The following is a 12,530-nucleotide window of genomic DNA, read 5'->3' on the forward strand; positions in this document are numbered from 1 at the left end:
TTTGGTTTGATTCTGGTTTTTCCGGTAACTACAGATTTATAGATAAAAAATATCAGATAATTTAGGTCTTTCAGTTTAAATATCTTATAATTAAGATTATTTGGATAAAATATCAGATAATTCAAATATTATTTTAATATTTTGAATAAAAATATATTCTGTAATTTGTTTGGGTAATTAGGTTTTTAAATAATATTTTTAGGATATTCAGTTATCTAGAAATTGAATATGTTTAATATTTGTAATTATATAATTTATATTTTTTAATTCAGGTACCCATTAGGCTCCCAGTTCGATTTCAATATTTTGGTTCCACAGATATATGATATGTTTAGTTATTTATGAAATTCTTTTTAATTTTGATTTTGGTTTTTTCAGTTTGGTATGGTTCGGTTCGTAGTTCCGAACACCACTTAATTAACCTGAATATATATTTATTTAAAATGGGTATATATAATGAATATATATTTATTTAAAATGAGTATATATAACCATTGCTTAAGATGTCTTTGAAAACATTTTATGATATCATCGCAAGTTATTTGAATAACAATTGATATATATATACCTTGCAAAACAATCCCCAAACCCGTGAAAACCTAACTATAAGTGTTGCCTCAATATAATATATCGTTTACCATGCAAAAAACAAACCTTAAACCCCAAATAAATACAAGTTTACCTATCAATTTAGAGACTTTTTTTTTTTACATTCCCTTGAATTAGTATTAATATTATTTGGTTAAACTAAGCAACCAATTGTTTAAAATTACTAAACGACATTCAAGAATATTTAGAGCAGTCATGTCGATTTATTACATTTTAAAAAATGAATATTCCTTTAAAATATTGTTTTTATGCCACAAGAATATTTAGTAACTGACTCAACATTTAAAACAGAATTTTCCCTAAATATGTATATAGTTTAAAATAATATCTAAACTTATTTTTTCTATTAAGGAAGAATAAAACGGTAACAAATCAACAACGGTTTTCGGTGTAGCTCATATCGTGGCAGCTTATCGAAAGACTTGTGGACTAAGAACGAAGCTCATGTACCACATAATTGACCATGAAGCAGTAAAATATTTGCTACGTTGTTTCTTTAACCTAATAGCTTCTCTCTTGAGCTTGGAAATAAACTCATTCTCATGTTTTTTTTTTCATGTGTAAAATAGTTGCATCAAAGTTACACCATTCAGCCACATGGATCCTTGTCATATGAACCTCTGTTAGCGTCATCCAGCTACACATTAGCTCATTCAATAAGGATGATATGAATTATATAAATCTTGGTGATGATCTTAAGAGAAATGAGAGTGCTGGTGTAGTTCAAGTCCCTGGGTTTGGAGGAGTTGTCTTCTCTTGAAGACGTGTAGTGGGAGAACTGTCTCAGAAGCTTGGTCGTAGAATGGTGTGATAATGCTCTACAAAGTAAAATCTACTTCCATTTATAACCATACATAATGCCAATGAGACTAAAGGAGTTAGTTACCTTAACTTAATACTTTTCTTGTGGGTTATTACAGGCTTCTATATGTTTAGAAGCTTGGGATGAAGCACTCAATGAGATAAGAGATGATCAAAAAGGTAGTGTACTCAGAAATGGGTTTAGATAATCATCAAATACATATTAGACAAGTACGCCGATGGTAGAAGTAGAGCAATAACAAACGGAGATCCTAAACAAACAGCTCTCTAGCTTCTTCTTTATCATACACAAGACTCTCACCCAAAGTGGACGTAAACCTATTCCTTGGCGGATTTGTTGTTGAGAGCACATCAGACATGGAAATTGCCAAATTGGAGCTCGGAGTGATCTGCGAATCTTGTGATCACGTAGGAGAAGATGGAGTTGATGAAGAGCATGTGGATGAGTAGCCACTCGAATTAAGTCACCTAACATAATTCTTATGCTAATCTTATGCTAATGCCAAAGCTCTGGTGAAACTTCGTGAGCTTGTCTGAGGTTTTGATGGAGAGATAGCCATCTTTTTGGTATGGTAGAAACATATAAAGATCAAAGAATCAATCAATCATGGGGCCGGTTTTAATCTGCAAAGCGAAACGCTTTAGTTAGACTACAAAACATTGCAGATTGCTGCAGGAAAAAAAAAAAAAAACAGAGACAAGAAGAGAAAGTTGACCAAACATACATAGAGATTTGATCAGCAGTAGAAGATCATTTTTCTCAGACAAAACTAAGTTTTTATATATACAAAATTGAACTTGTAAAATCTAAATCAAGTGTTTGTCTTCCGACAAGGAACTGCACAAAAAGAAACCATAACAGAGGAACATGAGTCTTAAGTTAGAAAGCAAGAGTCTTTATAACATGAGAACCATGGTTAGCTCGTTCAAATCTATATCAATGACGCACAAAGCAAACAAAAGTAGCAAAGGATTAGATTGTTCTAAGAATCGTGATGTGTATTACCTTTGAACTGCGGAATTGATTGTTCAGATCACCAGACCTGGCGCCATTTTAGGCAGTATCCATATGATGATGTCTTTACTGGTGAAAAATACAGTACGATCAGAATAGACGCATGATTCTACCGGGGAAGGTGTTTGAATGACTTACAGTATTGAAGATGAAACTGGAAAGTCTCCCTTCGCTCTCCATCTCCAAAGTTTTCAACCATACCAGCTTCATCAGAGGGATCGCCAGAGACTCGAAAACCTCCCCTGCCTTTAAGATTTCGAAAACCTCTCTCAGATTCTCAGAACCGCAGACGATCTTGATATATAGGAACGGAAAGACGTTACAGGAAGAGGAATCGCGACAACATCGAAGATCGGTTCATAATGATGGAGTAATAACAAAAGGGGAAGAGGAAGAGCCCTCGATTGAAAGATCTAGCGGAAAACGGCAACCCTATCGACCCCCGACGAACACACCCAGCAAATCCCCCGCCTTTTAAAACGAAGCCCACTCGACAGAAGAAAAAAAAAACTAAAGGCGGGGCCCACAAATGTGATGACGTCTTGCATCATGAGTGATAAAACTGTCCTATTATAATGTAGATTTCTAAAATAGAAATGAAATTTTTTCTCTAATGTATTCATTTATAATAGATGAATGCTAGATTTACCTTTATAAATAGAGGAATGATATTTATAGAGACAAATATAACATTCTTCTATTATCGAAAACACAATAGAGCAAAAAATTATATCTCTATTTTTTTTTTCTATTTTAAGAATTTATATCTCCTATATATTAATCCTGGAGCATTACAACATGTTTTCGTAGCCACATATCATCACGAGAATGATTCTTAGAATTGTTAGAAAAATATGTTGGTCCATATAAACATATCATATGATTTTTATTAAACTAACTATCAAAGTAATTAGTAGTGTACAAAAGAATATTTTTTCTTTCCTTAAATAAAATCTACGAAATTACCTAATATGTATTTATTTGTATATATTATCGATAATTTTTTTAAATATTTAATTATTTTATTTATACATATACAATATTTTTTGTTGTTATTATATAATTTATTTCCGATGGACGGACCTAGGGGTGTTCAATCCGGCAAAATCGAACCAATTAAAACCAAACCGAACCAAATTAGAGAAAGTGGTTTGGACTTGGTAATACCAAATATACCGAATGGATGTCATTTTTGAAAACCGCGGTATATAGATATGGTTTGGTATATAAACCGATCAAACCGAATAAACCGAATAAACCGATCATTTAAAATATAGTAGTATAATTATATGTAAATTTTATAATATAATTAAGAATATATACATAATTTATTTTATTAATTTGAGTTTTATATTGAAACGTTGTTTTTAGTAACTTAATATTTTGTTTTAAGTTAAAAATTATGTTTTATTTTTATCAAATTAAATAAAACATAACGTTTAATCTTTTGTTAACAAATATGAGTGTTTAGATTTAGTTATTTATAATATTATGGATTACTAATTTCTATTATGTAAAAACTAATATAATTATTAACTTAATATGTTTGCTAAATATTTTAAATAGTAAAAACCGAAATATCTTCATGTTATATAAAAACTAATATCTAATAATATAAATAAAATCCATAAAATACTTTTTTTTAAAACAAATTTATGGTATTTTGGTATTTTGATATAAAACCGAATAAACCAAAAACCGACGGTATATAAACCAACCCAAACCAAAGTAAATATGGTTTTAATATGGTAGATATTTTTTATAAACCAAAATATCGAAAAACCAAAAAAATCGAACCAAAACCGAACCGATATCCGGATTGAACACCCCTAGATGGACCGGATCATTTTTTATATTTAGTTAATATCTATATTTTATATTTTAAGATAGATGTTTAAATCTTAATGTTTTTTTCCATTTTTAATGTAAAACGGCATTGTTTAATAGAAGAACTTGGACAAATAGTCAAATAGTTATATTTATGTTTTTTTTCTTTTTTTTTATAAAATGGTAATGTTACATTATGGAGATAAGTCATTTTTTTAGTGAAAAATAGTAATCTTACATATGTTTAATGTAGTTTTTTCATTTTTTTATGTTGTATGTTTACATATTATTTATTATTTTCAAAATTATATATAATGTTTTTTTTTACAAAATAATAATGTTACATTATGGAGATAAACCATCTTTTTTTTAGTGAAAAATGGTAATGTTACATATGTTTAATGTAGTTTTTCCATTTTTTATGTTGTATGTTTACATATTATTTTTTTAAATAAAAATGTAAAATGGTAATCTTACATATGTTTAATGTAGTATTTCCATTTTTTATGTTGTATGTTTACATATATTTATTATTTTCGAAATTATATATAATGTTTTTTTTTATAAAACGGTAATGTTACATTATGGAGATAAGCCGTCTTTTTTTAAAGTGAAAAAGGATAATTTTACATATGTTTAATGTAGTTTTTTCATTTTTATGTTGTATGTTTACATATTATTTATAATTTTTGAAAATTAGTGATATTAAAATGTAAAACTATATTTTATGCCACGTGTCATCTTTCAAGAGAAATTTTTTTTGCTGATGTGGATGCTCTATGGAGCCTCAAAGGGTCTCTTTTATTAGTAAGGATTGTTATCTATACTAAATTACTAATTAACAATTTTTTACATTAATCTAAATTTTATTTCCCCTACTAATCATCTAAAAGTTTTATTGGGACATTTGAAGAAAGGAAGCAAACTAAAACATCAGCATGGACGTGAGGTCGTCCGAAAAATGTATAATATGAGTAGAATTAGAGAGAATTATGGCAACTTTTAATTGAGCCAAATAAAAACAAGGAAAGTTTCCTTAAATAACATTTACACAGTGAAAACCAAAACAGCAATTTGGAAAATAGTAAAAGTAAAATTGGGGTCCGAGAATTCTAAAATGGAAACATATAACCTTTCACGTGACACAAACTATATATATCAAGTCAAACCCTAAAGGCCTAAACAAACCAAGAATTAATATTGGCTTCGAAATCTCTGTAGTAAAATATCGGAAACAAAAGAACAGTAGTCGGATAATTTTATTAGAATTAGCTTTTTGCCACACGTAATTACTTAGAAATTAACATTATTGTCGCATTGCAAGGCAAGTAACATAGAAACTGTATGACACATATGTTGTCCGTTACACCATGTAAGCCTCCTGCAATCACAATTTGGCAGACTAACTAAATGTGTTAGTACCTGATAAAATTATATGTACAACCGATAATTTACTACCAACTGTATATAAAATTAAAAAAAAAAACTTTTTCTCTAAATCTAAAATTGTAATATTTGTGAAAATACTTTTAAGTTTAATAAGAACATTAAATAAAATGACGAAAATAGACCTTGCAGAGAGACATGAAAGCGTTATCTGACTGGCTATCACCCAGCCCCAAATCAGGTAAGCCAATCCCACCACCACCACCACCACTGAACTCCTTCAAAACGGCGTCGCGTTTCTGCTTACCCAACATGACACCCGGTTTTCTAGCGAAACCGGTTAACCAACCAAACCTTGTGAACCCAAGCTCCGTACCAATAACTTTATCAGCGCCAAGAAAGTTCTTAGCGAACGGCTCGACCATGACCCTAGGACTCGCCGTCACAATGTACCGTTTCCCGAACGCCTCGAAAATACGCCACGTGTCCCGCTTCAACTCTTTCTCGTAGACTCTTGCTAAGACGTGGCGGGCCACGTGCTCGACGTCGCCGAGCTTAAGGCCAGCGAATGTGATAAAGACGGCGACTCTGACGGCGAGGCTTTCGGAGACGAAGAGATACGTGAGGTGCACGAGTGGTACGGACGCGAGTAAGATCAACGCACGAAGCAAGCTTCCTGCTTTGAGTGCCACGAGGAAGAAGTAGAGGAGTGGTCTCGAGGAGGATGTTAGGGTTCCGTCAAGATCGGCGACTACGGTTTGGTTTGATCGGTCTTCAGCGTTTACGTTGTAGCTTGACATAGGTTTAAAGCGACGCCGCTTCGTCATCGTTCCCATGAGCCATGCATGAAGTGTGATTAGTGGCGAAGATAGAGAGAAAAAATGAGTTAAAGACGTGTAGGACACGGTAACAGAAGTCGGTTGTCGGCTTCTAATCCGGTCTACTTTACACGTTCTTTTCATTGTCTACCGAGGATAATAAGAATTTATTAATATTTGCTCAAAAGAACCTATTAAACCTATACACACAAAACATTTCATAATGTATTTCACGTTCAAGTTAACATTATGTAAGAAGCTGATGTGCCAATTCGTCTTTTTCTTTTTGAAATTCGTCAAGCGATCGTTTCTGAGAGCACCAGCATTAATGAACCCCCGTTGGGTTTCATAATTTGATTTTTTTATTATTTTTTTATTATTTTTTTTTAAAAAATAATAAAAAATAAATAAATTGACCAATAGCGGGCCGCCACGTGGCGTGGAGCCCGCTGAACAGTGACGACTCGGGTTCATACGGAAGGAGCGTGGCGAGACAGGAACATTACTGTAGCATATTATAATATATTTTTTTTCTGGGAAGCGTGTGAACTCCACCCACGAACCTCCAATGCTGGTACTCTGACTTTCTTACATTCCACGCAAGTTATATGCGCGAACTCTTAACGACTACATAATCAGTGGCAGATAATTTCTACCCGGAGCAAAACGATAAAACACTAGAAATATATTTATAAATTCAAATTTTCATCCAGGGCATTATTAAAATTTTAAACAAAATTACACCAAAAAAAATCATGGGGGCAGCTGCTCCACCCACTCCCCACCTAGTTATGCCACTGCATAATCCTTAGCACTCGGGTCTACTGTTCGGATTGAATTAGGTTATTCGGGTTGGGGTGTTTTGTATCAATTTAGAAACCAAATCGGATTTTATCGGTTTGGGTTTAGTCAGATTCAGTTCTTTTTTTTCTCTCTAAAAATCCGAACGAGCCGAATTGCATATAGTTCAAATGTGGCTCAAGTTTAAACCAACAAAAGAATTGAAAACCCAAGTTAAATAAAAAAAAAACTAAAAATATTTAGGTAATTACTAATTAGACTTGTTGAATAATTTCCAGTTAATAAATTTTAGTTTAGCTATATAGTTATTTTAAAAATAAATCTAATAAATATTGTTAAGTATATGATTTGTATTTCAGGTATTTGAATATCTATTAGGTTCCTAGTTATTTTCCAGTTTGATTTTGGTTTTTAGGTTTTAGAGAAATAAAATCCTTTCAGTTTTTTTTTTTTAAAGTTTTTATCCGATTTTGGTTTATTTTTTCAATTCGGTGCGGAGCGGTTTTTGGCCTACTACTACGTGTGAAACGTGGACCTCTCAAGAGTCATCATTGTGGCCTAGCTAGCTTCTTTTTTTTTTGAACAAACTAAACTTGCCTTACTCATAAAGAGTTTACACTCCATGAATGGAGTTCGTTACAGACATAGCAAGAGCTGATTTTGCCACAGAATCAACTTCCGCATTGAAGTTTCTAGAAATGAAATCGAAGGAAATTACATCAAACATGGTCATAAAGTGATAGATATCAAACATGATACCGAACAGTTCAGGTTGAGTCCCTCCCCTCTTCAACAGCTTGATCAGAGAAAGGGAATCGAATAGAACTGCCAGGGATCGGACGTTTGAATAGACGGTCAGGACAACTGCCCGATGAACAGCTATAGCTTCCGCCGTTAATGCTGAAGAAACATGGCTATGAGCCTCAGAGACAGTGGAGAGGTTTCGGGTATTATCACCAGAGAAGATTCCGCCAATACCACAAGCTCCCGACGTTGCGTTCCACGCTGCATCGACTTTGCAAACAGTCCGACCATCTGGGAACATCGGGGGAGGGCCTAGCTAGCTTCTCAGTGGATAGGATAATCCTATTTCATTCTATAGTTTTCTATATCATCATTCTAAAAAATAAACATCCAATTTCAAGAACACTTTTTTGGAAAACACCAATTAATATTCATTTAAAAAGTCCTTCCATTTCAAAAAGTTTTGGAGTAAATTGGATGATGATATCATTTCATTAAACTTTATATAGAATTAATCATATCATTTCATCTATTTCTTTTATTAGTCCTTAGTTACAACTTACAACCAAAATTTTGGACTAATAAAACCTTTAAAATCAATTATAAGAATAACTACAAGAAATTAAAAGCCTTTAAAGTTTATTGACTTGTCCCTAAGTAATTATCCAGAATCAAGATTCTTGGGGTTTGCTGAATCAGGTGAACCTCGATCGAGAAATACAAATCATAAATTTTAGTATAGGTCAAGCTTGGACGGCTACAAACCTACAATAGTGGATACCATGGATTCTCACAACTTGTCTTGCTGTTTGACAGGAAGAACATGACATCAGCATTGAGACTTTTCCAAACTTCAGAACTATCACACGATACAAGTTTTTCAGATAAAGATAGATTTTGTTCTATATATAAGTACAATCGATGAAGAATTTACTTTTAAGTGATCACTGATCTAAGTACTTCACGGGAACAAGTAGAAGCTCACTTTTTTTGCTCACGGTAAGCCCAGGCGCTTCCTCCATGTCGACATCTTCAACCACCATGCCTTCAGGTAACTCCCAGTCAAAATGATACAATAGACTCGCCAGACCAAACTCCACCAAAGTCGTCCCCATGTACATTCCAGGACAGATTCTCCTACCACTCCCAAACGACAACAGCTCAAAGTTTTGTCCCTTTGCATCAATGTTATTATCCATAAACCTCTCGGGGACAAACATCTCTGGATCCTTCCAGGTATCCGGATCACGCCCAATAGCCCAGACATTCACATGAAGACGTGTCTTGACGGGAATCGTGTAGCCGCCGATCTCAAACTCCGAGGTTACTTCTCTTGGAAGTAGAAGTGGTGTTGGAGGATGTAGCCTCCATGTTTCTTTGATCACCATTTTCAGGTATTTGAGCTGATCTGTGTCATCGAAGCTGATTCTTTCTTTGTTCTTGATTTGGCTTCTGATTTCGGTTTGAAGTTTCTTCATCACTCTAGGGTTTCTAGCAAGTTCAGCCATTGCCCATGTCATTGTAATTGCAGATGTGTCGATTCCTCCTAAAAGAATGTTCTTTTTACAAAGAATATTAAAAAAACATGTAAGGATCTCATACAGTATATTAGTTGTGAATTAGCGATGCTTTTAAACCTGTCCCAAACAGCGAACCAGATTACCTACCACTTTACCAGGTCAATGGATCAATATTAAATCCACATAACTAATAATGTATCATGTTAGTTGATTTTGGTAAAATTTTATAACAATTCCACTTATTTTCTTCAAACAACATAGTATATATAAACAGAAGCTAAAATTCACAAATAACATATTTTATTCAATATATAAAAATACAATTAAACAAAATGATAAAGTTTAATTAATATTTTTTAGAATTTAATTATGAGTCATTCAATCAACAATTAATGCACGTTTTACTGAGCTTACTTTACTGGGTTTATGGCTAACATGTTTTAGACTGGGTTAGTGACTATTTGTTTATATGTGACCATGCTTACAAGTCCCGCCGCAGATCCGGGTTGGATTTAATAACATTAATCATAGATTGCAAATACTACTAATAGATAATCTCAATTCATTTTTCGATATATCAATATATTACGGAAAATTTGTTTCTTTAGTACCAAAATTATCAATTAAAAACCTAGCTAATTTCAATATATGGTGTACAAATATTATAAATTAAAAAATATTAATATAATTTACTTAATATGGGCATATGGTTAATTTCAAACTAATCTCTTATTTTTATTATTTTCAAATGATTTTGATGTTTGATAATTATGTAAATTTTAGAAAAGAATATTTAAATTTAAAACTTGTAACTTAAATTTTAGATTGATATATGTGTGTATATATATATCAATTTGTTGATTAAATAATAAAAGTATAAAATACCAAAACACTAGTTTATAAAGACTTTACTGTATTCTTATAGCGTACCATCAAGATTGCTTTGATATGATTTCTTGTGAGGTTGTCAGTTCCAACAACAGTTCCTTCCTTCTCAAACCTCAAGAGCATGTCCACAAAATCTTCACGCCCTTGTCTATCTCCCTCTTTATGCAGATCAAACAACTGTTCATAGAAAGCATCCAAATCTCGCACGCTTTTCTCTCTCATCTTTTGTAAACCCGTGAACTGGTCGATGATCCAACCAACGTGCGGAATAAAATCTGTGGCAGAGAAGCTTCCCAACGTCTCGAATGCATCACGGACTAACTTGTTGAATCTGTCATTGCTAAGCACAGTTCCCTCAAAACTCACACCAAATGCTGCCTTACATACCACACTTACAGTTAAAGCAAGAAACGTCTTGGTTAAGTTAACCGGATTTTTAAGAGAAGCTGATTCAGAGATCTGAGCAATCACTTTCTTTATTTCCTCGTCTTTGATGGGTTGAAACGAGTGAATTTGTTTAGCACTAAAGAGTTCCCGAGCACATAGCTTCCTTAGTTCTTTCCAGTAATCATTGTACGGAGAGAAAGACATGTCTTTATTGTTGTAAGAGAGTTCTCTTGCCCCTGAGGTGTTAGGAGAAAAGTTAATGAGGTAAAAACCGCAAAATGATTTTTCCACCAGAACCGCAAAATCCTGTTTTTCCGGCAAAACCACAAAAACGTGTTTTTTCGCCAAAATTGCAAAAATACATTTTCTCGCCAAAACGCAAAAATACGTTTTTCCGCCAAAATCGCAAGAACGTGTTATCCGCCAAAACCGCAAAAAATGCGTTTTCTCGTCAAAACTAAAAATTTCTTTAGCCGTAAAACTACAAAATTATATTTTCTCCCAAAACCATAGTTTAAAATAATTATACTTTAGATAATTAATAAAAAATAATATACTGAAACAAAAATAAAATATGATTAAATCAAAACAAATGTATATTAGTAGTTTATTACTAAACTAATCTAGATAAAAATAAAAAATAAAGAAACAAACATACGTTCATTTAGATGATCTGGATGAATTAATCATCTGAATGAACAAATAAACAATCGCATAAAATCTGGATGGATCATATAAATGGATCTCCATATATAAATGGATCATCTGGATGGAGATTACAGATGGTGAAGCAAATAGCCCATATATATACAAATACGAATGTATAAAGCTTCTGAACAGAAAAACATATATCCTTTAGGGCGAGATTCAAGGCATTTTAAATTAACTTTTCGTAGAAAAAAACAGATATTTCAATGAGAATTGAACCCATGAATTCTTAGATCCATACCATGCAATCCAAGAAATTCAGCCATCACTCATCAGGCCAACTAAAGTCAATTACTTTCATATGTATTGTGAGATACTGAGATTTACAGTACCTGCCAGTGGAGGACGGCTACAACAGTTGAGGTCATTGTCTCTTAGAGCTTGTCTTGCTGTTTCAGAGGAAGAGAGTATGACCGTTGGGACTTTTCCAAGCTTTAAAAGCATCACTGGACCATACTTCTTTGAGAGATTCCATAAAGACTGATGTTGCAATTCACCAAGCTGGTGTAAGTTTCCGATGATAGGCCACGTAGGAGGAGAAGGTATTGGTCGATGTTGTAGCCGCTTTGGACGTTTAAAGGCGGCAAGAAGAAGAAAGATGACTAGGAAGAGAATTGGTAGAAGGAAAATGTTAGCCATTTGTGAACTTTTACGCTCTGAGTTATGGCGAAGAAAGCTCATGCCTTCAATTTTTTAATCGCTAGGCACGACAACTTGCCAAAAAAATATCTTCTTTGGACCACAGTTAACCCAGTCTCTCTGGGTTCTTACCTTCGGATAAGAGATGGTTCTTAATTTTTTTTAGATTTTAACTAAGAAAAATTAACAATCGCCAAATAAGAGATATAAAAGCCGTCTCTAACCCGAAAAATGTAAAAAAACAAACAAAAAAATATCAAATCATGGACTAAGAGACGGAGTTAATAATGCCCTATCTATAATAGTAACCTCCGACCATGGAAATATGGAATTCCATAGCTTTTGGACACTTTAAACTACTTTGCC

At 33.1% G+C, this 12,530-nt stretch overlaps 2 protein-coding genes and 1 long non-coding RNA gene across 3 annotated transcripts; all 3 read right to left on the reverse strand.

The window, feature by feature from the left end:
• Positions 1–1,579: 1,579 nt before the first annotated feature.
• Positions 1,580–2,909, reverse strand: LOC106315652. Its single transcript, XR_001264641.1, has 3 exons — positions 2,585–2,909; positions 2,438–2,474; positions 1,580–2,055 (listed from the first exon to the last, which is right to left on the reverse strand). It is a non-coding gene; the product is annotated as an uncharacterized LOC106315652 (long non-coding RNA).
• A 2,389-nt stretch (positions 2,910–5,298) lies between these two features.
• On the reverse strand, positions 5,299–6,619 carry LOC106317133 (glycerol-3-phosphate 2-O-acyltransferase 6-like). Its single transcript, XM_013754991.1, has 2 exons — positions 5,845–6,619; positions 5,299–5,654 (listed from the first exon to the last, which is right to left on the reverse strand). The coding sequence occupies exons 1-2, from the start codon at positions 6,493–6,495 to the stop codon at positions 5,637–5,639; spliced, it is 669 nt and encodes a 222-aa protein (XP_013610445.1). The 5' UTR covers positions 6,496–6,619; the 3' UTR covers positions 5,299–5,636.
• Positions 6,620–8,732: 2,113 nt separating this feature from the next.
• Positions 8,733–12,225, reverse strand: LOC106318709 (cytochrome P450 71B26-like). Its single transcript, XM_013756811.1, has 3 exons — positions 11,858–12,225; positions 10,473–11,053; positions 8,733–9,581 (listed from the first exon to the last, which is right to left on the reverse strand). The coding sequence occupies exons 1-3, from the start codon at positions 12,204–12,206 to the stop codon at positions 8,967–8,969; spliced, it is 1,545 nt and encodes a 514-aa protein (XP_013612265.1). The 5' UTR covers positions 12,207–12,225; the 3' UTR covers positions 8,733–8,966.
• Positions 12,226–12,530: the final 305 nt, after the last annotated feature.

Source organism: Brassica oleracea, chromosome C9 (assembly GCF_000695525.1).
Source record: "Brassica oleracea var. oleracea cultivar TO1000 chromosome C9, BOL, whole genome shotgun sequence".
Classification (NCBI taxonomy): Eukaryota; Viridiplantae; Streptophyta; class Magnoliopsida; order Brassicales; family Brassicaceae; genus Brassica; species Brassica oleracea.

Coding starts and splice junctions, on each gene's coding strand:
- LOC106317133 (XM_013754991.1), bottom strand. CDS start 6,495: ATGGGAACGATGACGAAGCGGCGTCGCTTTAAACCTATGTCAAGCTAC.
- LOC106318709 (XM_013756811.1), bottom strand. CDS start 12,206: ATGAGCTTTCTTCGCCATAACTCAGAGCGTAAAAGTTCACAAATGGCT. Junction 11,054..11,857: donor TAGCCGTCCTCCACTGGCAG/GTACTGTAAATC, acceptor CTAACACCTCAG/GGGCAAGAGAACTCTCTTAC. Junction 9,582..10,472: donor ATATCAAAGCAATCTTGATG/GTACGCTATAAG, acceptor CTTTGTAAAAAG/AACATTCTTTTAGGAGGAAT.